This window comes from Phasianus colchicus, chromosome 1 (assembly GCF_987193195.1).
Source record: "Phasianus colchicus chromosome 1, bPhaCol1.hap1.1, whole genome shotgun sequence".
Taxonomy (NCBI): domain Eukaryota; kingdom Metazoa; phylum Chordata; class Aves; order Galliformes; family Phasianidae; genus Phasianus; species Phasianus colchicus.
Genome location: NC_143436.1, coordinates 51135532 through 51162965, shown reverse-complemented (window position 1 = coordinate 51162965; position 27434 = coordinate 51135532). Strand labels below are relative to the sequence as shown.

Genomic DNA, 27434 nt, shown 5'->3' with positions numbered 1-27434 from the left:
TGGAAAAGCAGCTGTTTTGGGCACTAACCACACACTCAGGCATTTAATATGTCCATCATGGGGGTGACAACATGGGACCATTTCTCCTGGAGGGGAATGCTGTGGAAGATTGGCTTATTCATCCCTCTGGGATGCACAGCTGGTTGTGTCAAGGCAGCTCCATCCTGCTATTGTGCAGTTCCCTTTCCTCCCTGCTTCCTAGGGAGTCCTGTGAGTCTGTGCTCAGAGATCACTTCAAGGCTGATCCCTGTTATCAGGGTAGACTTAATCTTTACGATGAGTGGAAACATCTTGAATGATACCCAACTGACTCCTGTAGACATCTGCCAAAGGCATATCAATCGCTGGGCACCAGTGGTCAGGAGCAAAGCTTGACTGACAAAAAGCCAGGGGCATGTTTTATCCTTATTCATACCCTGGAACAGCTGGAGTCATCCCTCTGTTCACAGGTGTTATGCCTGGGAGGAGTGGTGTAGGCGAGACCAGAACTGGCCCACCAGAGACCTGTTCTGTAGATGTGAAGGTCCCGGAGAGGCTTTCAATCATCTCGGCTGACCTCCATGGAGTGCAAGCCATTGAATTTCCTGAGTGTCCTGACCGTGAAGCTGTCTGTCTGCTCCTTTTATCAGTATAAAGCTCCACCTGTATGAAATTGATGATGTTTTAATTTCCACTCTGTGGTTAAACCTTTATGTATCTTTCTCGCTACATAAATCTGCGGTTATATGGAGAGGAGTTTTTGGAAGAAAGACATCCTGCTATTAATTAAAAAAAAAAAAAAAAAAAAAAAAAAGGAAGTAAAAAAATATCATAGTCCCTGGGAAAGGAAGCATTTACTTGTGGGTTGAAAACTGGCAAAGAGGCTGTAAACAAAGTCTTATGATAAATGGGAATGTGCTGCATTGGAAGAAGGTGCCCAGCGGGGTACGGCAAACATAATTAATAGGACCTTTGGCCACAAATCTTTTTTTAATGTCTTTTTAAAGTTCTTCATTACTGATCTGAGGAAAGAGCTAAGTCTATTAGTGAAACGTGCTGATGATACCAAACTGGAGGAGTTGCAGGTGTGAGCAAAGAGGGAAATAACACAGCTGGAGGCAGACTGGGATTGAGGTCTTGCATTCCACATATCAGGGGAGGAGCAGGGGATAATCCCAAACACAGATACACGGCCGTGTTCATGTGACCACAATGGGACAACATGGCCTAGCATTCCCCAGTGGCCATCTCAAGGGGTTTTGTATTATTTTTTTTTACCTAAGAAGAAAATGATATCGAGTGTGTAAACAAAAGGGTGGCAAATGTAGTGTCCATTATTGTATAGCACCGTGGCAAATGTCCATTAAAGAAGATGTTCTCCACCCAGTTAATAATTAGACTGTGAAGCTTGCTGCCAGGGGAAATCTTTCCAGTCCCAGATCGAGACTCAGTGTGGGCACAGTGAGTAAAAGGGGATTGCCCAAGGGATGATGTTCACACGGTGACCCTTCTGACTTCCAGACTCCCTTGCTTTAAGGTCAGAGCTGATGCTTAGCTGCTAATTATCAGCAATTAATTGCATTTCTTGTAATTCTCAGTAGGATGTGCTACTGAGCATTTCAGATTTCTGGAAGCAGTTTATTACTCTGACCTGCCTCATCATTCCTACACTCAAAGTATACTTAAAGAATACCAGAGAAAACATGAGTGCCCTGTTTTTTGTAATATGTTTCATACCTTCATTAGCATTCCAGTTTATCTCTTGCTTTCCTGACTACAGCCCCAGGAGTGCTGCCTTTAGGGGTTTTGCCTGAAAATTCATGAAACAACAAATTATAGATTGCTTCTGGTCCTGCTGCCTCGTGATTCAATTTTGTAGCGGTTAGCTGATGTGACAAGCCACTAAACAAGTGTAAAGAAACAAAACAGCCTTCAGGTCTGTGTCAGAGGCTTTTTGCTCTGAGCATGCCTGTGTCCTGGGCTGGGGGTGAAATTCTACCTCCATTTATTGTTGTTGTCCTTTTGCAACAGCGCGGCAGGTTGCTAGGTGAGCCGTGGCCTTTCTGCCTGCGCCAGGTTTGGAGGGAGGCTGCTTTTGTTTTATTTCTGCCCTCTTTAGAGCGGGGAGTCTGTAGTCGTATCTGATCACTTGAATTTCTTTCACTTCTGCTATTACATTTTTCGACGTCGGAGCAGAAAATGTCTCTTCGGTTTGCTCGTTCTTGTTGCGTTGATCTCATGCAAGGAATAGCCTCTGCATTGTGTTTGATGCCTTCCAGTTCCCACTTGCAATTTAGTAACCAATTCATCATTTGGAAGCAGATTACTTCAGCTGAGCACACTGTGCGGAAGTGAAGGAGTCTGTTGCAGAGTGTTGCGTAGCAACTTTATTGAATAGAAAGTGTATACATGTGCTTAATATTTGGTGTGTTAGCACAGTGATGCTTAAGTGGGGAAGTATAGGCATTAGAAATATAATGTTATATGCTTATTTCTAGCTGTGCGGGAAATAGAATTTCAAATTTGTGGGAAGATCTGCTTTTGTTGTTTTTTATTTTTTCTCAGAACAAGAATAAGCATTTACCATTCATTTTAACATGGCTTTATTCTGCCTATTTTTAGGTGGTTTGTTTGGATTTCTGATTGCTTCCTATGTTTAGTTATGACAAAGAAGTTTCAAAACAAACAACATCAACCATTCCATTCTAGAAGTATAGAAATAGAATATTTCAACTTTATCAAAACACTTTCCCCTACTACCATCCTCCTTCTCTTTCTGTCAGATAAAGGAACCATAGCTGTCACAAAGCACAACCCGAAGTGTTTCCATTTAAATGAAATAGCATTTTTTACCAGCAAAACTGCTGTGTACAAAACTCTTAGTCTAGCCCCCCCCCCTTTTTTTTTTTATTGTTATTGTTGTTACAGTAGCTCCATGGGTCCAAATAGATGAGATTTCCCTATTTTCCTTCTACGGATCTCAGAAATATAAACCAAGACTTGTTAGTTTAATCTTCTTCATGCTTCAGAGCGGGTGAGTGAGGCTCAGAGAGTGTCACGAGTGATATCAGGAATCCAGCTGATGCCTCCTGAGTCCTGTGCTCATCCCGCAATATAAAAATAGTCTGAAACAGCTGAATTCTGGAGTGGGAAAGGGTGGTGTTTTAGATTTTGTGCTTTGAATCCATATTGTACAATGAGCTACCTGTGTTCAGTGCTGTAACGGTGCTGGAGATGGAGCAATCTGGCTCTGAACCCCATACCTGGCACAGGGGAAAAGTGATGGCATTTACTTCTCTAAATGTGTTTTTGAAGAACTAATTTCACTGATGAGCATGTGTGAAATTATCTTCTGACGGAGATATATTAGGCTGTAAAACAGTCTCATTCACAGCTAGATCAAACAAAACGGCAAAAGCATTTGATGGACACAGTCCTGCCCTACAAGTTGGAAATGCAAAGGGATTATGAGAATCCCCTTCTAAGACCCAGTCCTTTGCTTCAGATGTCTCAGTCTTTCTGAAAGAGGAATGTCACTTGTTCTCCTCCAACACTGATTACCTTGTATCATTTCACTTAACTATTTTTGAGGGTTTTTCTCCTCTCATGACTTCCTTTGTGAAGAAGTAAATGAAACTCAGATGTTACTATATTTCCCAAATATTTAAACCTAACCCATCCTCAATTCATTTAAGACACTCTGTTTAAAATCACATCTCAGTGACATAGAAACCATAATTACAACAGTGTACAAATGTGCACGTGCAAGATTATCCACACACAAGCATCATCCTGATTAGGATCAGCCCTGGGACAGGAGTGATGTTGGAGGTGGTGCAGTCACCATCCCTGGAGGTATTCAAGAGCCGTGTGGATGTGGCACTGAGGACATGATTAGTGGGCACGGTGGTGATGGGCTGGAAGTTGGACTAGGTGATCTTAGTAGTCTTTTCCAACCTAAATTATTCTATGCTTCTCTCAGAGAATGCCTACACAGAAGTTAAGATGCCACAAAGCCCTCTTCATGCCCTAGTTGGACGTGTGTGACTCAAATGCATCCAGAGATAAGCTGCCACATTGTGTGGGGTGTGCTGATGGGGTCAAGCTCAGCCTCTCTCTTCCCTTCCCAACTCAATCTCACAGCCAAGTGGAGCGAAGCACTGAAAAGAGCAGTGCAATTTATGCCTGGAGCAGGCCATTAGAGAATGCCTTTCCTCAGAGAGGGGGCAGATTGGAGATGGAAAAGTAACTCAGAACCACACTTCCCCCATGTGCACTGTTCCTTGAGCAGCACAGCTCTTTATCAAGTCAATCAAGACCTAAATCCGACAGAAACTTTTAGGATACGGGAAAATAGCAGAGCAGAGTGAGGACAGAAAAGGAGCTGGGGTGTGGGAGAGATGCATGAGATGCAAGCAGCAGGGTTTTTTGGGCATGGCATGTGAAGGCTTTCCCACCCTAGCGTGGTGTGGTGCACCTCTGTGTGTAGGGCAGCATGGAGAACTTAAGCATGGGGAGAAGAAAAGGAATCAAAAGTGAAACAAGGGCTATGAAGTCTGTTCATGAAAGCACCTGATAAATGGGCAAATCAGTGCTTGCCTGGGGCTTTCTTAACAAACTGAGCAGGTTAGTGGTAGTGCTGGAGGAAGTCTTCCAGCCCTGAAAACAGGTTCCAATTTTTTCTACTTTTGGTCTGATCTCAACATCATTTTTCATGTGTCTTTCACAGTGTTCAGAATATTGCTGTGTTTTTTAATGGATAATCAAGGTAAATTTGGGTAAAAGCAAAAAGAAAATTACACTTTTGTTAATTTAACATCATGGCAGATACCTGGGGAACACTGAAGTGCACAGAAAGTACAGCTGGTAATGTCTTGTTCTGTGCCACATGTTCAGCCTCTCTTGTTTGTTTGTTTTTTGTGGTCACAGATCATGGGAGAAACTAAATTTTCCCTCTCTGAACCAGTCAGCTTAATTTCACTGTTATCATAAACAAGTATTCAACAGACACAAATTGTGTCCTTTTTAAGTCATCATCTGGGTTTAGAATCAAGAGAATAAAAGAAATAAGAAAATCACAGATTATTTTTATTTTTCCTGTGGTTTGTAGACCTTTAGACCGCCGTGACTCCGATCCTGCATTCCTCCTTCTCCCCATAGAAGTGAGGAATAGAAACCTCTTTTTTAATGTGATCTGAGATTATCAAGTCATAGCAAGATCTGACGGCTGAAGGTTAATGCCACACATCTCAAGACTCCTGATAACAAACTCAAGAGTTAGCAACAGCACTTCGGGGTTTACTGGAAGTAAAGTAAGCATGGAGAAAAAGAAACAAACCCACGCACATTCCAAAACAACAATAACAACAACCAAAAAAAAAAAAAACAAAAAACCCAGTCATAAAGAGAGCTTCGCTGGAATCTTTGTTTCTCCCTTCTCTTCCAAGGGAACTGGCACAGACAGAATTTTAAAAATGCACAGCTCCCTTTGTGCCAATTGCGCTGCCTTTTCAAACAAGCTCAGCCTTCAGTAGACACGGTGCTCTCCAAAGCCCAGCCACGTATTTTGCTGCCTAAATGGGAGCTGAGCTGTTTTGCAAAATCTGTCCCATGGGACCTATCAAGCGATGGATACCATGGAAATGTGAGCAGTAATGACAGTGTATTATCAGGTAAAAGATAATGTTGCATGCACTAATGCAGATTGCGCTCTGCGTGTGTGGGCAGGGCAATTTACAACCACAACCCAAAGTTCCTTGATCTTTGTGTACTTAGGGCCTCATTCTCCCCTTCGTACACGTTTTGCCTAATGTCACATCGCTGCCTGCAGTAGAAAGGAACATGATTCACTCTAGTGACAGCAAGAGGAAATTAGTGCCGTTAAATCTTAACCAGGAGTTGCATTACCACTGCTTTACATAATATTTTTGCATTATTCTGTCCTACTTATACAATGCTGGATACGTGTAAGAACTTAAGGGTATTTATAGGAATGAGAAAGAGGCTCGCAGCCACAGCACTAGAGTTCATTTTTGTCCCCAGTGTTGTGTGACCCCTGCAATTCAGAAAGAGAAGGTGGAGCTGTATGTTTCTAATGGAATTTTTGCTGACAATGAATGTAGTCATCATTGCAGTTATAACTGCAAAAAAAGAGTTGATCAGTGAGTGATCAGCAGTGGCAGGTGGTAGTAGGTGTTGATTATTAGATGTGCAGTGTAGAAAAAGAAACACAATGGCAGCAAACCCCCAGAGCCACCTCTCTAAGAAATAATCCCACAGCTGGCATCACTCCAAAATAAGGAGACCAAACCCTGTACAGGTTAATGAGATAAGGGGGGCAAAAATTGGTCTCCTGAATTCAATGGTCTCCTGGCTTAGGTTGAAGGAGACCTTGTGCCATGGGCAGGGCTGCCACCCACCAGCACAGGCTGCCCAGGGCCCCATCCAACCTGGACTTGAGCCTCCAGGGATGGTGCACCACAGCTCTCTGGGCAGCCTGTGCCTAACCAGACTCTGCATAAAGAGTTCCTCTCTAACATCTAACCTAAATCTCCCTCTCTTTTAGTTTAAAGCCATTCCCCTTTGTCCTATCACTATTAGACGGTAAAAAGTTGGTCCCTCTCCCGCTTATAAGCTCCCTTCAAGTACTGGAATGTCTTATGTCACTGGTTGTGTGGCTACCAGCAATGTTATGGTGGCACTTACTGCATGTGAGAATCAGTGGTGGAAGGGCTTTGTGCTGAGCTCACTGCTATCTGCTAACCTTAGCTGGGCTCAGGGCATCCATCATGGTGTGAAGGTGCAGTAGGGTTGTGTTTATAACCACGCTAAAGGAAATCAGCTTCCTCAAGGTTGTTGACACTTGTGCAGGCTCAGTCTCACTAGGAAGGACCTGTTTCCCAGATGTGCCTCTGTGATTTGATGGTCAGGTAGGAAGGGGTTCAGAATATCAAGATTCAGCCCTGGCACCGGTGCCCCGTCAGTGTGCTGAGCATTGTGGCTAGGCAGCTTTAGTCTTTGTTTTGGCTACTTCAGGCTTAAGCTGAGGAGTACTTTAAAGGTAAGGAGTAATGATACTTAATGCTTAAACTGGATGCAATATCCTTAGGGGAGACAGGGCTTGATGTGCCCATGCTGCTGAGAAAATGAACAGCAGCTTTTTATATCAGCTGAAGCTTTGTAAGTTCTGGAAATGTCATGCTTTGATATTTTCTGTGTCCGTGGTCAAGCTGAGGAGGTACAAAGATTTGGATAACTGGAGCTTAGGCCATCAGCAGGCTGAGCCAGACAGGTGCAAGAAAGCTTTGCTTGTTATCAGAGCAGGAACGGGGCATTGGTGAGGGACCTAGTGCTATTCCTAAACCATGGGTCATGTTGGCAAGTGTTACGGGAGGTTCTGTCTGGATATTAGGAATAATTTCTTCTCAGAATGAGAGGTGAGGCATTGGAACAGGCTTCCCAGGGAGGTGGTGGACTCACTGTCCATCGAGGTGCTCCAGGTGGCACTGAGGGACATGGTTAGTGGGCATGGTGGGGATGGGTTGATGGTTGGATTAGGTGACTTTAGTCACCTCTAAATGCAGATAATGCTTCACATTTGTGCCTGGGGCAGCTGTCTTTTCCTTAGCAGCAAAGCTGGCTAAGGAACTCCCAATACGTTGTGTATCATATCCCAATACATTGTGCATTATCTAGGGTTAGTTTTATCTGGGTCAGGGCAGATATCTGGGCATGCCCTCTGCAGCACTGAGACAAAGCAGAGGGCGATGGTCTGCAGTGTTTGTGAAGCTTTTACAGCTTGAGAAGAAAACATCAGGCAGCACTTGGTGTCTGTGCAGGTGATAGAGCACTGGCAGGGGTTGTCCTAGAGGCTGTGGGGTGTCCTCCTTGGAGATCTCCAAAACCCACGTGAACGTGGCACTGGGTACCCTACTGTGGGTGTCCCTGTTGGAACAGAGTTTGGACCAGATGGATACAGAGGTCTCTACCAACCTCAGCCATCCTGTGGTTCTGTGAGAAATCTGGTGGGGCTGCCCATTGACCGTTGTGGCTGAGCTCCTCTCACTCACACATGTGTTTGCAGGAGAAGCATCAATTAGGAGGAATGCAGCAAAGGGAGCATGTCCTGGCTGGCAAGGGAAGCTATGGGTTATGATGATGGTGGAATTGGCAGTGCTCGTATAGCTGATGAGTTTCTCTTTGCAGTAGTTCAGACCCGTGTTTTCACTGAAGTAAATGAAAGCAATGTGTTAAACAGCAGTTGAGTGCAGGATCAGCAAGAAGTCAGTGAGGAGGGCCACAAGCTGAAGCACCAGCTTGCGCTGTGTGCACAGAGAGAATGCACGAGGAAATCTTGCCAGCCTCATGCTATCTGGGTGGACTGCCATGCATCCTGGGGTGGGGAGGAAGGAAAGGAGGCATGCTTGGGCAAGCTGCCTGGCTGAGGGACAGAGCAATGCTTCAGGCACTCTGCGGAATGTCCTGCCAGTTATGGTCATGAGTACTGATGAAAACAGATTTGCTTTTGCTCCAGATAAAATGACAATTGGTGGCTTGGCCCATGATGCAAATGATCACAGAACCACAGAACCATTAAGGTTGGAAAAGACCTCTAAGATCACCCAGTCCAACCTCCAGCCCATCCCCACCATGCCCACTGACCATGTCCCTCAGTGCCACATCCACACGGTTCTGGAACACCTCCAGGGACAGTGACTGCACCACCTCCCTGGGCAGCCTGTGCCACTGCAGCACTGCTCTTATGGAGAATAAATCTTTCCTCATAGACAGCCTGAACCTCCCCTGGCACAACCTGAGGCCTTTCCTCTTTGTCCTCTTTGATATCAGTACTGAGCATTGTTTTCTTCTCTATCTGATTTTATCCAAGAAAGGATTGTATCAAACTGTCTAAGGAGGGATCACAATCCTCAGAGATGGGTGAAGTAAAAGAATTCTGGAAGAATTGCGTTTCTCACCCTATCCTGAGCTGGGATCATTCAGAGCACCTGCAGTTAGTGCTATGGAAAGAAAACCGCAGGTCCTCAGTCCAGCAAAGAGGCAGGTGGAGAGAAGGCAAAGCACAGCGAGCTGGGACAGGGGCAGTGGGCAGCTGGGCACACCTGCACATGCAGGGCTGGTGGCCCTGCTGGGGTCTTGTCTCCTCCCCAGCCCTGCCCTGCCATATGCTGGGTGAATCTGCCTAGAGAAGCTTCAGCTGTGGCAGCAGAGCTAATCAGAGCTGACAGTGAGTGTCTGGAGGGAGCAAGAGTTGCTGTAGCATCTGCAGAATTTGGTAGGAAGGGCCTCTGGATGCCAGCACTCCTCTCCCTCCTGTCATTTCTCACCCCTGATACCAATGCCCTCCGCCATGCTGGAGCTGCGAACACTTCTCTGTTGTGCACATAGCCTTCCTGCAAAGGGTGGGGTCACATCACACTCCTTTCCCCACCCCTCATACTTGTTTGTGAGCACGGGACATCAGGGATGGGTTTTCTGAGGCCCATTTATGTACAGCTGGCTGTGAGGATCCTTCCTCAGATGTCTACAGCTGATGTCAGTGTTGTTTCCTACTTTCGACTGGCCTCCTAGTGAGGGTGAGCATGGAGGAGAAAAGGCCTTTCAGAGCCCACACCTGGTACTCATGAATATTTCATGTTTCTAGCTTTTCTTCTCCACGAAGAGCAAAACCTTTTCATATTTGATGCCCTGGGAGCCCTCTTGGTTGCTGAATGTTGCTTCATCAATGCTTTCCCTCCCTGCTTTTCCATTGGACTGCCTGGCCCCTTATTCCTTTCTCTTCTCAAGGAACGTTTCTTTTCTTTTCTTTCTTTCTTTTTTTTTTTTTTTTTTTTTTTGTAAGGGTTGTTTCAGAAAAGGTCATTGTCCTTTTCATATTCCCTTCTTGCTGTGAGCCAGCTTGTATTCTGCTCTGCCAATGGTAAAAGAAAAACGGCGATGTGGGGAAGGGCAGCAGTGGGAGAGGGGAAAGCAGGCGGGGAGAGCTGTGTGTGGGTGCTGTGGAGTGGTGGAGAGGCAGAGATGGGATGTATTCACAGCACAGAAAGATAAAGGGGGAGAGGCAGCAGCAGGACTTGGCTGAAAAATTGTGAAGAATTGAGTTTCCAGTGCCTTCTAGAAGCTGTTGCACAGAAAACTCTGATGTCACCATAGATGGGGGCTGTCCAGAACAAGCCCACTGTGGTTGTCCAGGGCAGGATGCTCCCAAAGCTGTGCTGACAAACATGCTGCCGTCCCTGCCTTGCCTTCTGTCAATTTCTATGGCTCTGTGGTTGCTTTGGAGACAGTGTCGTCTCAGGCAGGTTCTCCAATAAATCACCATGTTCCATCCTTAGGCTCCTCAACCTTTCTTTCTCTTTTCCCCACACATTGTGAGTGCTTGAGGGATCAGGAATCATTTGCAGGGACCCTGGTCAGGTTGTACAGACCCCTCCTGCCTGTGGAAGCACTGAGACACCTGGCAATGGGCCTCTTGCTTTGGAGACCCACAGCAGATGACCCTGGATGGCTGCCAGACCAGTGCAGGGCCAAGGGACTCAAAATGGGTTCCCAGAGCAATTGTTTTGTAGTTTAGACCAGGAAGTGAAAACAGTTTTACCCAAAGTGAAGCAATATAAGTTGTCAAAAGGCTGGTGGTCCACAGGAGAGTTACAATTTCTGCTTGGATGGGTGTAGGTTCAGTGTTCTTTCTTCTATCCACAGTCAGTGTTGATGGGCAAGGAAGGATGGCCAAACGAAAACTGGGTTTTGTTTAGATTTAGGAATGGAACCTACTAATGCTGAAATTTTTTGTGATGTGGAAAAGATGCCAAATGCTGGGGTCACCTGCCTGGTAATTGGGCTGTAGACCCAGGAAAGGGTGCATGAGGGCAATGGCTGCGATTCTGGAGCTATGGATAACTCAGTCCTGTATCATCACTAGAATCTCTGAGAGTCAGGAAGAAGAATATATGGTTAGGCAGGATGCTTTCAAGGAAAAAGCATGCAAGTTTTTGCAAGTCATTGACAAACAAAATCAATCTTTGCAAAATCAGCAAATCCTGATACAACTTGTGTTTGTCTGTAAGATCCCCGAGGGATGTCTGCTCTGCATTTCAGCTGAAGGGCAATTTCATTCTTCCCACCGCCTCTGCTCTGAGATGAGATGGAGCTAGCATCAGCTGCTCTGAAAAACATCACTGTCTCTTACAGTGTTACTGGCACAGCTTCCCGTGTTACTTGCCTCTCCCTCATGTACTGACCAGGGCAGTTTATGGGAACTGGTGATCTTGTGCTGTGAAGCAGTATTAATGCTGGTAACGTGCTGCACTGCAGTGAGGGTGTGTGGCTATAGAGCTGAAGTGATGCAGAGCGTGTTGCTGCAGAGCATGGGAGGTCATGGGGACAAGCAGCAGAGCACCGTGTCTGTGCTGTTGGGCTTTGTATGGTGACAGATCAGAAAGCCATCAGTGACTCATGACATGTCTGCGATCCCCAGCGAGTGGCTGGACTGCTGATGTTACTGATGTACTGTCTAGAAACTGCTATAGCTGGCAACTGGTGATACAGTTGGGCAGCCAGGCAAGCAGGACTTAGCAGCTGCCCCATAGCCTGGCCTTAGCCATCCCCTGGAGGAACTGACACCATCACTTCTTCTCCTTCATAATCTATCCTTAAACATTTTCTCCTCCCTACACATCATCTCCTTGCAGATATCACTCCTGCCTATCCCATCCACAAACATTCCCCCCTGACCTAAACCAGGCTGAATCCCTTTCAAAGCACCTTTTCTTTCTCCCACCTTATGCCTGCACATACCTCACAGACATCCCTTCCCTTCCCTTCCCTTCCCTTCCCTTCCCTTCCCTTCCCTTCCCTTCCCTTCCCTTCCCTTCCCTTCCCTTCCCTTCCCTTCCCTTCCCTTCCCTTCCCTTCCCTTCCCTTCCCTTCCCTTCCCTTCCCTTCCCTTCCCTTCCCTTCCCTTCCCTTCCCTTCCCTTCCCTTCCCTTCCCTTCCCTTCCCTTCCCTTCCCTTCCCTTCCCTTCCCTTCCCTTCCCTTCCCTTCCCTTCCCTTCCCTTCCTTTCCCTTCCCTTCCCTTCCCTTCCCTTCCCTGTTTGCAACAAGAGCAGCTGGAGAATGGAGACATCCTAATGCACAGCATCATGTGGCTAATTACTTGATGCTGGGCATACAGAGGGGATTAACTTGTGCCTCAAAGGGCTGTCAGTGAAGCCTAATCTTATCTTCCCCTCCTCTTTTCCCTTCCACTGCCATCTGAAGTAATGAACTGGTTATAAATACCTAATTAGCTAATTATTGGCTGGCCTACATGAAACATCTTCAGTGAAGGAACTCCCTGGCAACCCCTCTCTGGTGGAGAGCAGAGACAACTGCAGGGGTGAAGGTGGTACGGTGATGCTTGGAAGGATTTCTAGGCTTTTATCATCCCTGGAGAGCAGCGGAAAAGTCATTAGCACCATGGAGAAACAAGTCTGTCTCACCCCTACTTCTGGCTGTATGAACTGAAGAGAGCCGGGGAAGAAGTAAAACCAAAGAAAGAATTCATCAGGTGATTTAACAAAAGGAAAAAGGGGATGATTTTAGAAACATTTGCACTGGCCAGAGGTGGTGTGCTGGCAGACTGTGAGCTGTGCTACTGCCTGTATGCATCAGCCCTGCTTGGGAAGGATGGTTAGCCAAGAGAGGAGAGCGTTTGATGAGAGTGCCACTGAGAAGACCAATTTATTCCAGTCTGCGTGTGCTGTAGAGGTCCATCTCACTGGGCAGGCTGGCCTTGGGCCAGCACAATTCTCACAGGTTACACAATGCAGGCATCACACTCTGACGTGAAGCCATCTGAGAATGGGGTCACTGAGCTGCTGTCCACATTTGGGACAGTGTTTTCACTCCATTGCCTTTCTGCAGAGAAAGGGGGAGGGGGAAATATCAATTATGTGGCTGATGATGCTGAATGTCTCATTCCCTTTTCTTCTCAGTGTTGCAGATGGAGGCCTAGGGTTAAGAGATCACGGCATCTCAGCAGCTCTGCTGGCTGCCTGTCAGCAGGAGTTTGGACAAGAAAGGGCAATGATCATAAATCTAGCCCAACTTGGGCAGTAATTAATTTCCAACACTCTGCTTTTGTATTTACGTAGCTTTTTTTTTTTTTTGTCTTCTAAATTTTTCCTTGCTTCCCTACTCTTTCCTTCCTCTTCTCCCTCTCCCTCCGCCCTACACTTGCTCCTTCTGGTTCTCTTCCACCCGCAGGCATGCGCATCCTTGTGAATTTGCTCCTGGACACCTTGCCCATGCTGGGGAACGTCCTCCTGCTCTGCTTCTTTGTCTTCTTCATCTTCGGCATCATCGGGGTGCAGCTGTGGGCTGGGCTGCTCCGCAACCGCTGCTTCATGGAGGAGAACTTCACAATGTGAGTGCCTGAGAGATGATGTTCCCTTTTTTTCTCCCAAAGGTGTTTCTCTTTCTTCTTCCCTTCTCTCTCTGCTTCTGCTGTCTGGCTCTCTGCAAACTGCTTGCTCCAAACAGATAGAGGGTGGTACGGTGCAGAACACTGGCCGTGTCTTGCAGTGTGATTGGAGAGGAAGGGAGGGCAGAAGCATCTGTTTTTAGTTCATCTTCACAGTGCATAGACGCCTTGGCACACTGGGATTTGGCTAGGCAATAGTCAACAAAATTGCATCCTCCAGCCATGAAGAGACATGCTCTTTATCCCAGAAATAGCTGATATTCAGGAACACAAGCCGTGCTGTCCTTCTCTTCATAAGACAAACAGTCTTACAGAAAACTGTACTGCTGTCCAATGCCTCCAGGGACACCTTTGGCACCTCTGGGTTTGGAGCTGAAGTCACTGTCTGGATGTAGTGCTTCACCTCCAGATGCTCTGGAGGGAGGTGGGGGAAATTACTGAAAAAGCAGCAGACTTCCCTTTGGGAAGAGCCATGGGAGAGGATGGAGATCTGCTGGGAGAGGTATCCCTCAGCAGAGCACAGCTCCTCCTGTTGACTTGCAGGCTTTAAAATGTTTTCTTAAAACCACATTCTAATTCCAGACTCTTGATCATTTTAGACTGCTTTAAAAAAAGCTGTAGATCAGTTTAAACTGATTAAATAGTTCTGAAGCTTTAGACCATCTCAAACTGGGGAAAAAAATTCAGTGCAAAAACATGATCTGTGGAACAGCAATGGGGTTGGGGAGTAGGAGCTGCTTAAAGCAGCTGTTTGCAGTGTTTATATATTCCTTTGGGAGAAAGGGATGTTTAGGATGATTGGCCTTTATGTAAATCAGAGTGGTACCACTTTAATGAGTGTAATTAAATCCAAGCAGCGTCGATGTAACTGAGAAGTGGATTGGAGCTACGGGCTGCAAAGTGACAGATACTGAATAATCTTTGGCTGACCATTACTAGAGTAACAAAGTCTGCAGGCAGCAGTTCACGAGTGACATGGATGTGTAGTGACAGAAGTTTGTCGTTTAGTCCCAGTTAGCTCAGAATGGGAGGCCTCTTCTCTTTTCTTTGTCATCAACACCTGTCCCCTTCCAATGACATGTAGTGAAAAAGCCTGCATTCATGCAGTGTGAAGGCTGCGTATTGTACCACTGCAAGGAATGCAAGTGCACCAGATAGAGTTTAATGGAAAAATTTAAATCTTCATCTTTCATATCCTCATCGTTATCTCATTTACAGCTAGGCAAGCATAGATGATTTTAATTATTCAAGCATTTGGAAGGTGCCTGCATTATTTGGAAAAAAACACGTGAACTTGTCATTAAACATTATACCAATAATGCCAACTCTCAAGGAGGAGTCAAAGTTAAGGTTAAGTCAACTTCAGCTCTGCAATTCCTGATTTTAAGGCATAGCTGTGCAACCTTAATTATGCGTGAACTGGATTTTTTATTTAATTTTGCTGGAAATACAGAAGGTTCAGAGCCAAATGTTATAAAACATGTCCGTCAGTGGTTACATACACAAGCACATTATGTTAAAGCCTGATGAACGTCCTTAATATCATTGCATCTGATTTAGCTTTGACGCTAATGGGGAGAGTGATCAGAATGCAAATGCCTGCATTTCAACTTCTCCTCATCTCCATGCAAGCAGATTTTGTAATTTGGGGTGGGGTGGTCTTGTGGAGGACAGAGCTCTGAAAATGGAGGACTCACCCCTGAAAAACCCCTGGTTTCCAGGAGCTCTGTCCTTCTCTTTTCTTGAGGAGATAAACCTGGAAGCCCTTTACTCGCTACTGTTCCTATGTCAGAATCGCAGCTCCCAGCTCCACCAATATCACTGGTGAGAAAATATCTGCTACTTTTTTTTAATCTTTACAGACAAGGTGACGTTGTCCTGCCCCCATATTATCAGCCTGAGGAAGATGATGAGATGCCCTTTATCTGCTCACTGTCAGGAGACAATGGAATCATGGGTTGTCATGAGATCCCACCCCTGAAGGAACGGGGCCACGAGTGTTGTCTGGACAAAGATGATTATTATTACTACAACTCAGTCCGGCAAGAGTTCAACGTCAGTGGCATGTGTGTCAACTGGAACCAGTACTATAACGTGTGCCGTACAGGCAATGCCAATCCGCACAAGGGTGCCATCAACTTTGACAACATTGGGTATGCCTGGATTGTGATATTTCAGGTAAGACCTTCCTAACAAAGCTCAAGCTATTTTTTTTTTACAGCCCAGTCTTTCTTTGTTCCCATGATGGTTTCTACAGGGTGTGATGCAGCTGCAGAGAGAAAGGGACATTGCAACTATTTTGGCAAGTGAGAACAAGTGCTCATCACAAAGTGTTCCTGAAGACAGGTAGGGATGTAGTGCCAGTTCCAGGCACTGAAATGGGCTATGCCTTTCAGGCTGACATGTACCTGTTTTCAGTACAGATCACTATAGCAAAGGAGTCTTTTTTTTTTTTTTTTTTTTTTAAATTACCAGCACTCATTGCAGATGGGAGCTAAAATCCTTGCCTTTTTTCTTTTCCACCTGCTGTACGCAGTGTCCAGTACAAGGGACACAAAAAGTTGCTGTGGGTTTTCCCCTGCTGTGATCCAGGGAAATGAACTATTTTAATGAAATATTCCTGCTGTGGATTAGCATGATCTCACAGGCTTTGACAGTATGCCAGTGTCACCAAGCAGTACCACGCTGATTTCCTGGAATGGAAATTTGGCCTCCTTGAAAGGACTTTTTGTTTCTCACCTTCCTTGGAATACAACAGCCTTGCCAGTATCTGCCTGTGTATACTGAGAAATGAACTCTGGATGCCCATTTCCCTCCTGAATCTCTTTTTGTTTCTTGATTTTGCAGGTGATCACACTGGAAGGGTGGGTGGAGATCATGTACTATGTGATGGATGCCCATTCATTCTACAATTTTATCTACTTTATCTTGCTGATAATTGTAAGTATAAGACTTGCTGTGTCTCAGCATTGCAAGCTAAGAGCCTACAAAAGTTAGGCATTAGGTCAACACAGATACTGGCTATCTGGATTTCTTCTTGGAACCTCAGGAATCCAGCTGGAGGTTTCTCACCAAGATTCTATGGCAGGATCATGTACTTGTGACCCAGGTTCTTCTTATTCACTCAAATAAATATGTTCCGGATTGAAAATCAATACCAATGTAGGATAATGTGTTCATCCACACATCTCCTCTCAAAACAGTAAACCCAAAAGTAGAGAAAACCATTTCTTCATCTTTATTCCTATTTTTTCTTTTGTGCATTTGAAGCTCTTGAGTCGTTCCTGTTTTATGGCTTCTGGCAGCACCTGGATTCTTCAGATTCAGGGTCTCAAATTCAGATTTTGTCAGATTTTGGGTCTGTCATGCTGAATTACTTCCTCACTATGAACAAGAAGGAGCTGCTGCTCCCAAAGTGACATCAGTCCAACATAAACTAGCTGTGTGAAATCATTTGTGGTTGGTGGAGACGGAAGGAGAGCGGTGTATCAGTGATGAGAACTTCATAAGCAGTTTGTGAGCACTGTGGATTTATACATGTGAAGGGTGAAGGTGGCTGTTTTATTGTAAGGAGATTTGTTGTTTGTGCACGGAAGGAGAGCTGACAAACACGATGCCATTGCCTTTTCCTTTCCTTAGGCCTCTTCCCATTGTAAATAGATTTCCTTGGGAGGAACGCCATGTTTCTAACAAGGAAGAATTTCCTGTATTTATGAAGACTTGCACTTTACACTTTCAATTTTCCTATATGGGGACCAATGTCAAAAGTAGAAAGGAAGATCTCAGGATGTATTGTGGAAAGTTTAAAATGTACATAGTAGATGCAATTCAGTTCTAGGTCACTTCACCAGTAAAGACTTCAGTGTGCATCTCCAAAGCCTACATGCTCTTGGACAGACTGCTGAATGGACCTGGCTTAGATTCTCTCTTCATCTACTATTTGTTCTACATAGTCATGATCTCCTAGAAGCAGATCTTTAGAAGCAGTTGCCCAATAACATTAACAGACTTATGTGGCATAGGATCTAGTTTAAATTCAGACTGTTGTGTCATTATTTGAGAGCAAACAAACCTTAATAGTTTCTGGGAGAAATTCTGTAGACTGTATGTATGGGGAGTGGCACAAGAAGAAATCTGCTGGTCCACTGAGGTTGAAGGCCTTACAAAAAAGCTGAATCTTCATGGTATCCCCTGTTTCTCCCCACCTCCTGGTCTTCTACTATCACAAGGAAAAGACAAGAGAAAAACAGAAAGGTCACCTGTTCCCTTGGATTGAAGCATGAGCCCAGGACAGCAAAGGTGAAATGTGCCTTGAAGAATGCTGCTTTTACTTTGAGTCTGGAGAGTCCCAGTGAGGACAATCTAGAAACATGATTGTACAGGATGGGTGGGGAGCTCTCTCCAGCTCTATTCCCAGAGCCAAACCAAACATCCACTGCTTTTTGTGAATCCAGAAAACAATTATTTCCCTCATAGTTTCTTCAGATCTCCAACTACACAACTAATATGTAGGACCTACTTTATTTCTTTTTTTGCTTTGAGCAGCATGGCCAGGATACCTGTATTTCTGTAACATGTAGTTCAACGCAGAATTCACTCCCAGCCTCACGTGCCATCTCTCCCAGAGCCGGTGTTTGACCTTTGAGATGGGCACGTCCATCTCCTGATGGCCAGTTTCAAAAACTGCGCCCTCTGGCCTCACCTCCAAATTACGTAAATTCTGATGGCATATTTTTGGATTGGAAAGAGGAGCATCCTTTAGTGTTGGCTCACCTCATGTGTATTTCCAGTGACTCAAACTTTGTCTCTGAATTTGCAGGCAGCTGAAAACCCTCAATTAAACACTCCACCTGAGATTTTACTGTGGAGTGTCATTGACGTTTCTAGACACGCCCTCCTCATTTGCAGAAGCCATGTAGGTTTATTTCCATCGAACACAAGAGCACAGGAATATCAGCTTCTCTGGGGACCACTCAGAACATAGGAGCTTTATGCTAGGTAGGATATTTCCTTCGTCTTTGGTGGAGTTACACCAAGAAAAGATTTAGCATTTCTGTTACTTTTATTTCACATGTAATGCCATGTTTCCCATATGCTGTTGCAGCACTTAGCAAAACCGCAATGTGAACTTGCTATCTCCTGGTGTCATTTCTCCTCCAAGCTGTCTTATAGCAATGACATTCCCTCTTCAAGTCTTCTGAAGCACAGTCCTTGTGGCCTTCATCCTGCCCTCCTTCTCCACAGCTGAAAGGCCTTGCTCTCTAAACAGGATTGCTCTGGCAGCCATAGTTCAAATCTTGACTCTTTGCTTTTCCACATACAGCTTAGCCTTGGTTCAAACTCATTCTTCTGGGGCCAGATCTCCTCAGCCTCCTCCTTAGAGCTATACTTTCATTGGTGACTTCTGCCTTCCTCACAGATACACCTTCTAACATCTTGCATAAGGGCACTACCTGTTAAGCACATCAGGCAGGAAGAAAGCTCCACCACCTGGGTATATTCACATCATTTTCTAGGACTCCTGCATTGATGTAGTGCCTGAAGAGAAGAGCACCAGCTGACCCTGGCACTCAGAAGAGCCTGCAGAACAATCTGGTAAATATATTTGTGTATTCAGGAAATAGCTTCCTGGTCTTGGGAGGTGACATCAAGGAAGGCTTACTTTCCCTTCTTGCGTCAATTATCCATTTCAGTCTTCATCCTTGAAGACCAGCGTTCTGTGTGTCACTGCTCCATTACTTGCCCACTAGCATTGCTTCTGAACTACAGGCTCTCCTTCTTTAGGTTCACATCCACATAGCGGTACTCAGGCCTCCTAGAAGTGCTTACATGTGTGGGCTTCAGAAGACAACCTGATTATTCAACAATAAGCAATAAAAATAATGGGCAAGTAAGTTAGCATCTCTAGCACCAGTCAATTCTTATTAAATACTGCAGAGACAGGGATCAAGCCTTGGGCTGAACAAAGCCAAGATCAGCTCAATCAGCGTAGGACTTGGTGTCAGGGCTGAACCAGATGACTGCGTGGGGCTTTGAATCAATGGTCTCCTGGTACTGTCAGACACTTTGTCTGACTCCATGTTGGACACTAGTGATCTCTTTGCTCAGCTAGCTGAGATGGATCACTCAATTACAATCCATCTGGGACCCTTCCTGCCCTTCTGCTAAATTGGAGGCAGAGTCAAACTCAGCAGAACATTAGAGTTTGTGGACTTGCTTGTCATCTTAAGGATGAAGCAAGCTCTATTGCTTTGTGTCTGATGTTTCTTGCTAAGAGGTTCAAGGAATGGGGGCTCATTGCCATAACCAGTCCTCCCACTCCTCCCCTTTCCTGTTATCAGTGGGAGATCACAGTAAACAGTTCCTGAGAGGACAGGGCTTGGTGATATAAATCTGAACCCCTCTCAGGATTCGACCTCAGGCTTACATCATGATCCTGCTGAGGTCATCTTGTTGCACTTGGCTTCTCTGCTTGTCACCTAGAGAGAAGGTGTTGCAAACTTTAATTGGCTGGTTTTTTTTTCTGGAGGTGCTGGAAGATGCAAAGAAGATGCAAAATTGTGACCAGGAGTGTCACAATTTGCATTTCAGAACTGCACGGTGAGCATCCAACTCCCAAACCAATCCTACTTCACTCAGAGCAAGCCCGAGGAGATAACAGAAGAGAGAAGCCTGTGAGAGGGTCATGTAATGCTGAGAGAGAAGAGGGCAGAAGAGCACAATGGAGGAGGATTCACATTCCCAGTTATACCCTCATCAGTGAAAACATGCAAGAGATCATGGACTACAGGAATCCATGGGGGAAAGAGAAGGGATCAGAATGAGGCATTGTTTTCCTTTTCAAGGCCATGTTCTGAAGCTGAAGGGAAAATAAGCTTCATCACTGAGAAGGGCTCAGTGATGAAGGGGAACAGAATTGGAACAGCTTTGAAAAGTGTTGAGAGGAGGAGAATAAAAAAAAAGACCATTATTTTGAAATGATCCATCATCCTTATTCTGAATCTGGTTGTAAGGGCTTCATGTTTGAAAGGTTTATTCAGATACTAGCAGAGATGTCTCCTCTTTGAAATACAAAGAGCCAAGGTATTGAGCCTCTGGCTGACGCTGCTGGGCACCTGTGTGCAAGAGAAAAAGATGTCCAGAGGCACAAGGTTTGTGGGTAGGCTGGCAAAGGCTATAAACTGAGGGGAAGGCTTCTTGGGTTGGTAAAATTTGCTGGGATGATTTCAGGAAAAAATAAAACATACCGCTTTTTCCATGCTTCAGAGTTGGGATCTTTGTGTCACCCAACTTTCTTGTCCTCTCCCCCCCACTGGAAGGGTTGTATGAAGGAGGGCACATGTCAAAAGATAGAGGCAGGACTGGGTCCAGCTCTGAGTCCGAGCTATCTGCTTGAAAAGGAGAGACATTGAGATGAAGTTGGGTCCTGGGCAAGTCATACAGGAGAAGCACAGTGCAAAGACACACCTTAGAAAAGAAACCCGCTGATCCAGAGAATGCAGAAATCCCAAGGTGGAGCTGCCTCTCCTCCTAGGAGCTGCCCCACAAAACCCGTATCAGAGCAATGCAGGTGTGTGATCTTTGTTCAGAAATCACACTCTACATTTTCTTGATGCCATACTGCTGCTTACAGCTCTGCGGGGAGTGGCCACCAGTCACAGCATCATCGCATTTGAGTGCAGTGGAAAGATTTCCTGGTGGAGATTAATCTATAATTTCATAATACACAACACGGAGAGAGAGATATTCACTTCCAGATCTCTCAGCACCAAGAACTGTCTCAGTTTTTCAGATAGGAAAACTGAGGCAAAGAAAGCTAATGGCGAACTTGCCAGTGTATAAAATAAGCCTGGTAGACTTTTGGCTTTCATGGAGAGAACAAGATCTTGGGCTTTTTATTTCTGAGAAACTGGGGAGTGGGCTGTGGTTGTTTTTGTACATTAAATGGAAAACTGACAAAGGCTGGAAGACAAGTAAAATAATAGAAAATACATGCCTGATAACAGAAGAGTCAGAAGAATAGAAATCGAGGAAGGAAGTATTGTTTTGACAGATTGTTTGGCGTCCTTCTCAAAATCATTAGTTTTTGCAAACTTCTCTGGTTTCAAGAGCTAATTCATTTCAGCAAAGTTAATCTCCCTGTATAGTGAATTAAGGTGTAAATGATAGAAATAAATAAAATTCCCTGAGAACACTGACGTGTCTTCCAAGAGCTCAAAGCAATAAGATAACACATGATTTTTCCAGTAGTAAAAAAGTAAGCAGAGGAGAAAGTAAACCAATACAATCCTCCATCTCCCACCTTCTGTTTAACACAAAGGAGAGGGAAAGAAAAAGCCCAATTTTCATCAGATGCATAGATAAGTTCTAAGCGACTTGCGAAAGTTCCTAAAGCCCATCAAAAGAGCCAAAAATTGGGCTTCTGTTTGCTGAATTTCAGTTCAGAGGTCTAAATTCTGCATGGAGGTGACACTGAGGGAGAACACAAGACCAAGCTCAGCCAGTCCTGGGAAATCCCATCTCTATAACAGACTGGTGTTAGCTCTTGTTCTTGTTCTCCTTCCTCACCTCTCTCTTCTTTCCTCCTCCTACATGTTCTTCTTCACACCAATGTTACCTGTCCCTCTTTCTCCATTGCTCCTAGGTGGGCTCCTTCTTCATGATCAATCTGTGCCTGGTGGTCATCGCCACACAGTTCTCAGAAACCAAGCAGAGGGAGCACCAGCTTATGCAGGAGCAGCGGGCCCGATACCTCTCCTCCAGCACCGTTGCCAGCTACATGGAGCCCGGAGACTGCTACGAGGAGATCTTCCAGTACGTCTGCCACATCATGCGCAAAGCTAAACGCCGCACCCTTGGGCTGTACAACAGCATACAGAGCCGGCGCCAGGGCCACACGGAGCCGAGTGATGCCCAGCGAGGTGCCAACAGGAAAAAACAGAGGCACTACAGTAAGGATTGCACGGGTAAATCTGAAAATGTCTATAGTGGAAATGGGTGCGTAACTGGGAGCATCTCCATGTGCTGTATTTCCAAAGGACTTTGGTCTACAAAGCATAGAGTTAGAATTAATACTGATAATTGAGCTTGTGGTCGTGGGTAGTGCACCAGACTGGTAAGGTAGGAGTGACCAGCAAGAGTGGGAATGGAAACAGAGATGATCAATCAAAAATGCTGGAAACCCAGACCTGAAACCATAACGGACAACATTAAAGGCACTGACTGAGGATTGGAAAAGGCTCCAGGTTTGGTAGGGCAGCAGAATGATTGCAGCCGGGGAGAGAGATGTATTAGGGGAGTACGAAGGACTGTGACTAAGGATTGTACTGAGTCACACAGCATGTCTCCCAGAGCTCTCCTCCAAAAGTGAGTTTACAGGAAAGAAGTAAAGGGAGTAGAATTGCAATAGTGTCCCCTGAGCCAAGGGAGAAGAGCATTACTGAAGTCATTTTGATGTGCTAGGGCAATGGGGACAATTTCTCTTGATGGGAGCACATCCTGTTGTGTAAAATTAGACATGAGATACCATTTAAATTGGATTCCTGGCCTGAAAAGTGACTGTAAAAATGGTATTATAGAGTTAGTATTAACTGCCTGCTGATACGTATCGTAAGAAATTCTCTCAGTTAACAAGCGAAAAGATGGATTTTCCTTCAACTAGTCTTGCATGCTCAGTCTTTCATTTTCTTTACTTGCTAGGAAGAAGGTTTCTGCAGTTAATGAATTAATTGATTAATCCCTCCAGTGTCTGTTTGATCTTCTAGGCACAACTGGAGGTTTGAGGAACTTGGCTTTCTCACTGAAGTCAGCAAATTGTTCTCATTCAGAGTGCACTGACTATCAGGAGGAACTGTTCTCATATTAGTTTTTCTGGCTTCTTGAGATACTTTGCTAATGTAGTGTCCCTCACTTAGAGAGTTGAGTTCAGCATCTGGATTCTTGGACCCCACTTGCATCTGTTTAGGTCAATTTCAGCCCTCTTGATCATTTTTCCCTCAGTTCCCACTTAATTCAAATGTCTAAATCTCAAGCTATGATTTCTGCATCAGACAAAACAGTTCTTCCTCATGAACCCCCACTGAGCCTAATCACTGGCAGATGAGCAGTACCATGCCTTCTGGTGACAAAGCCAGTCAGTGTAAAGCACCCAGCAGCAGTGGCTTTTATTGCTGCCCTTGAGATGATTTGCCAGTGTTTAGTCATCCTTACAGCTAAAAAAGCCCAGTTACAGAGTGTAAATAACTAGAAGCCAAAAAACTACCCAGCTTGGATGCATTTTTTTGGAGGGAACAAAGCTTTCTCCTTTAAGTGCAATCATTTATCTCCACAGGAATTTGCCAACAGCACAACCCTCTTGACTGCCCTCCTCAAGGCTTGGTCCAGCCCATTGCTGTGACAGCAACCTCTGATCTCACCAACTGCCCCCGATGCCATAGGGGGGAACATGACACATCCCGAAGGCTGTCTGTCCTGGACAGTGCTGACTCAGACCAGGAAGATGGAGGAGACAGTGAAGCGGAGGGAGAAGGCTGCAGAGATAACCAGAGTGCCTCAGCGCTGGAGAAAGAGGAAGAAGAGGTGGAGGAAGGTGGGAGGATGAAGCTCTGTAACGACATGTGGCGGGAAGTTAGGGTGAAGCTTCGAGGGATCGTGGACAGCAAGTACTTCAACCGTGGGATCATGATCGCGATCCTTGTGAACACTATCAGCATGGGCATCGAGCACCACGAGCAGGTAGGTTGTGCAGAAAGGACACTGGGGGACAGAGGGTCACGCTTGGGTTTAAGGTCTGGCCAAGCAGCAGCAAAATCTGCTAGAGGCAGAGACTGAGTAATTTGTACCCCAGGTCATAGCAGGATCTTTTCCTGCCTATCCCTGCATGTAATCACTTTCACTGTCTCCAAGTATTTTTTTCCCAGTTTCTTTCAGTCTCTCTTTTTTTTTCCTCCTCCCTTCTCACTTTTATCCCTCTGTTTTTCTTTTTCTATCTGTCTTTTCTCTCCATCTGCTTCTCTCCTTCACCCTCGCCTCTTCTATCTTCCTCATCTCTCTCTCTCATTTCTCTCTTCATTAGCTTACTGAATCCTTAGTCTATTTGGTTAATTTAATGTGCTCTCTCGGGATGTCAAGGCACTTCACCAGCATCTCAATTCAAATCCATCAGCTTGCTAGCCTTTCCAGCTTAATTAAGGGATGCCTGAGCGCCGTCTAACTGCACAAGAAGGCACCACCTCCTGCCTCCAGTCATTTTGGGGGCTCATATGGCTTGAGCCTTTCCTTTACTCTGACAACAAGAAGTGATAGATAAGTCAAGGCATAGATAGCATGTGTGATGACAGTTCTGCTTTTCATGCCAATAGTTTGCAGGCATCTCTGAGTCAGCAGTGCGCTTTATCGTAACAACAGATTTGTGAGATGGAGAAGGATGGTGTGCCCTCATTTTATAGCTAGGAAACATAAGCTGTGTCTATACTGCAATGTACAGAGCAGGCTTGAGAGGGTGTTCAGCGTACCCATGGCCTTGCATCTGCACTGCTGGCTGATAGTTCTATTGCACGTTGAGTTAAAGGACAGATGTACATCTGTGCCTCAAATCTGTGCTGTTGGTCTAAATGTGGCCATGATTGACCCCAGTTGTCTGCCAAGATCACAAGAAATAAGAGATTGGCCCACAGCAGAGATGCTAACTGCATCAGGGAATTTTGCAGCCAAAGCAAATTTTAGCCACAAATACAATCTCAGGAAGCAAAGAAACAGACAGTGAGAGTAGTTTAAGCAGGCACTTAGACTTGCCCTGTGCTCTATCAGGGTGGAGATATCATAGAATCATAGAATCATAAAGGTTGGAAAAGACCTCTAAGATCATCTAGTTCAATATTCTGAGCCTCAGAGTATGTGAATTTCCCTGTTTGAGGCAACACAGTGGCTGAACCAGTATTTGAAGCCTCAGATGCCTGGATCCCACCCACACTGCAAGCATTTTACAAAGCCCAGCTGATTTCTGATACAAGGATGGGAAACCTTAATTTGATCACAGAATGCAAAACTGCTCGGGATGCTCCAGTACGGAAAAATACTGCTGGAAGCTCAGAGAAGGGGGAATGAAGAAGAGACTGGAGAGGTTGAATCATGAAAACAGATAAAAAAGAGCGATGTATTTATCATGTAGCAGAGAGATGACTAAGGGTTGAGGCCTAGAACAACGTGAAAACTGCCCGCTGATGTTTTGAAGATGCAGGCACCAAGCAGAGAGAGGCACTGTTCATTTGGCGTTATTGGAGACAGCATGATTTAAGAGTTTAGCTGAAGAATATTTGAACCGGAGGTAGAGAATTCACTCTGACTATTGTGTGTGCGGATTTAAGCTCTTCTGGGCCACCTCTGCTGTGTTTGTACAGCCCTCGGCAGAGCAGGATCTGCCTGCAGCCTCAGGGTTTCTGGTAGCAGGTTATTAATGACACATCCTTAAAGTTATGCTATCACTTTTTATCTAGAAGTATCTAGGAAGAGCTCACGGCCCTATGGGCTGCTTCTAGTATTAAAAAAAAAGTTGACTGTATTGATCATAACTGAAAAATGTGGTGCAGCTGTTTATTTAAAATGTGTGCATTGAGTTCTGTTTATCTAGCACAAGATTCTTTTAATAAGAATATTTAGTTCCTGACATGAATTCCAGGTCTTTTTCTGTCAGAAGTTACCTCAAAACCACATAAGCATGTAAACACTTCCCTTTGCTCTTCCATGTTTCTCAAGCCCTGCTGTTGATATATCTCAATCTGATGCTTCACTGCCTCCTTTTCTCCTTCCTTCCGTTCTGTTTTTCCTCTCGCTTTCTTTCTAGAAAAATATATTTTCACAGAAAAATATTCAGCAAAACTCCTCTGCTTATAGAGATCTGTGATTTGCAGCTTGTCACCATCCCATGACTGAAGTGGTTTTTGTTGCTTCAGCTACTTCATCATGTGAATCTCCCCCAGATGAGAGCTAATGGAAATAAAGACCCTTCAAGCTTAGATTTTCTGGTGCACGAGAGATCACAGTCCCAGACACTTGCTAGGGACACACCTGTCTGGAAAAGAGGATGTGTGGAAGTATTGCAGGTTTGAGTGGTCTGGTTCATCAGCTGTGTGTTGCTCTGGTTGTTCATGGACTATACAGAGATGAAGAACATCCTTCCAATACTTGAAAGGAGCTCATCAGCAAGGGGGGACCAACTTCTTGGACTTCTTGAATGGGCAGATAGTGATAGGACAAGGGGGGATGGCTTTAAACTAAAAGAGGGAGATTTAGGTCAGATGTTAGGAAGAAATGCTCTACTCAGAGGGTGGTGAGGCACTGGCACAGGCTGCCCAGAGAGCTGTGGGTGCCCCATCCCTGGAGGTTCAGGGCCAGGTTGGATGGGGCTCTGGGTAGCCTGAGTTGGGGGTGGCAGCCCTGCCCACAGCATGAAGTGGGACTGGGTGAACACTGAGGTCCCTTCCATCCCAATGATTACATGATTCTGTGATTCTGTAACTCACAAACCACCAGGTTAACGGGGGAGACTGCAGGAGCTGGGCAGAGGGGTCAGGATCAGAAACACAGGTGTCTTGAGGACTGAGCCAATGTGCACGTCTAACTTTTGATTCCTGAGCCTTGACCAGCGGAAAGAAGAATATCAATTGGAATTATCTGTTTGTTTTGAGTGAGGGACATTTGAACCAGACAGCCTCTGGAAGTGTCTTGCAGCTTCCACCATCCTGCAATTCTGTTACAGTTCATATATATATTTACAGGGTGCTTTTACTGTGTTTTGGCTTGGTTTGGTGTTTGTTTCTGTTTGTTTTGTTCTGTTTCTTTGTTTTTGCCAGGAAACTTAACCTCAGCATCCAAATCACCTTAAAATTTGGCTCATCCATCAAGTCTTTTTCTGTCATTCTGCTTGTGTGGCCAAAGCCACCTTCCTATCTCCGTATACATTTCTTGTGAGGGAAA

At 45.2% G+C, this 27434-nt stretch overlaps 1 protein-coding gene across 6 annotated transcripts in view; it reads left to right on the top strand.

Annotated features, from left to right (window-relative positions):
- Positions 1–27434, top strand: part of CACNA1I (calcium voltage-gated channel subunit alpha1 I) — a 159184-nt gene that overhangs the window by 94597 nt on the left and 37153 nt on the right. For all 6 annotated transcript variants that reach the window (XM_090142049.1, XM_090142033.1, XM_090142040.1 and 3 more), the window contains 5 exons: positions 13244–13403; positions 15323–15638; positions 16308–16400; positions 22105–22426; positions 23791–24194. In XM_090142049.1, the coding sequence (XP_089998175.1) occupies positions 13244–13403; positions 15323–15638; positions 16308–16400; positions 22105–22426; positions 23791–24194 (1295 nt within the window). The remainder of the gene's footprint in view (positions 1–13243; positions 13404–15322; positions 15639–16307; positions 16401–22104; positions 22427–23790; positions 24195–27434) is intronic.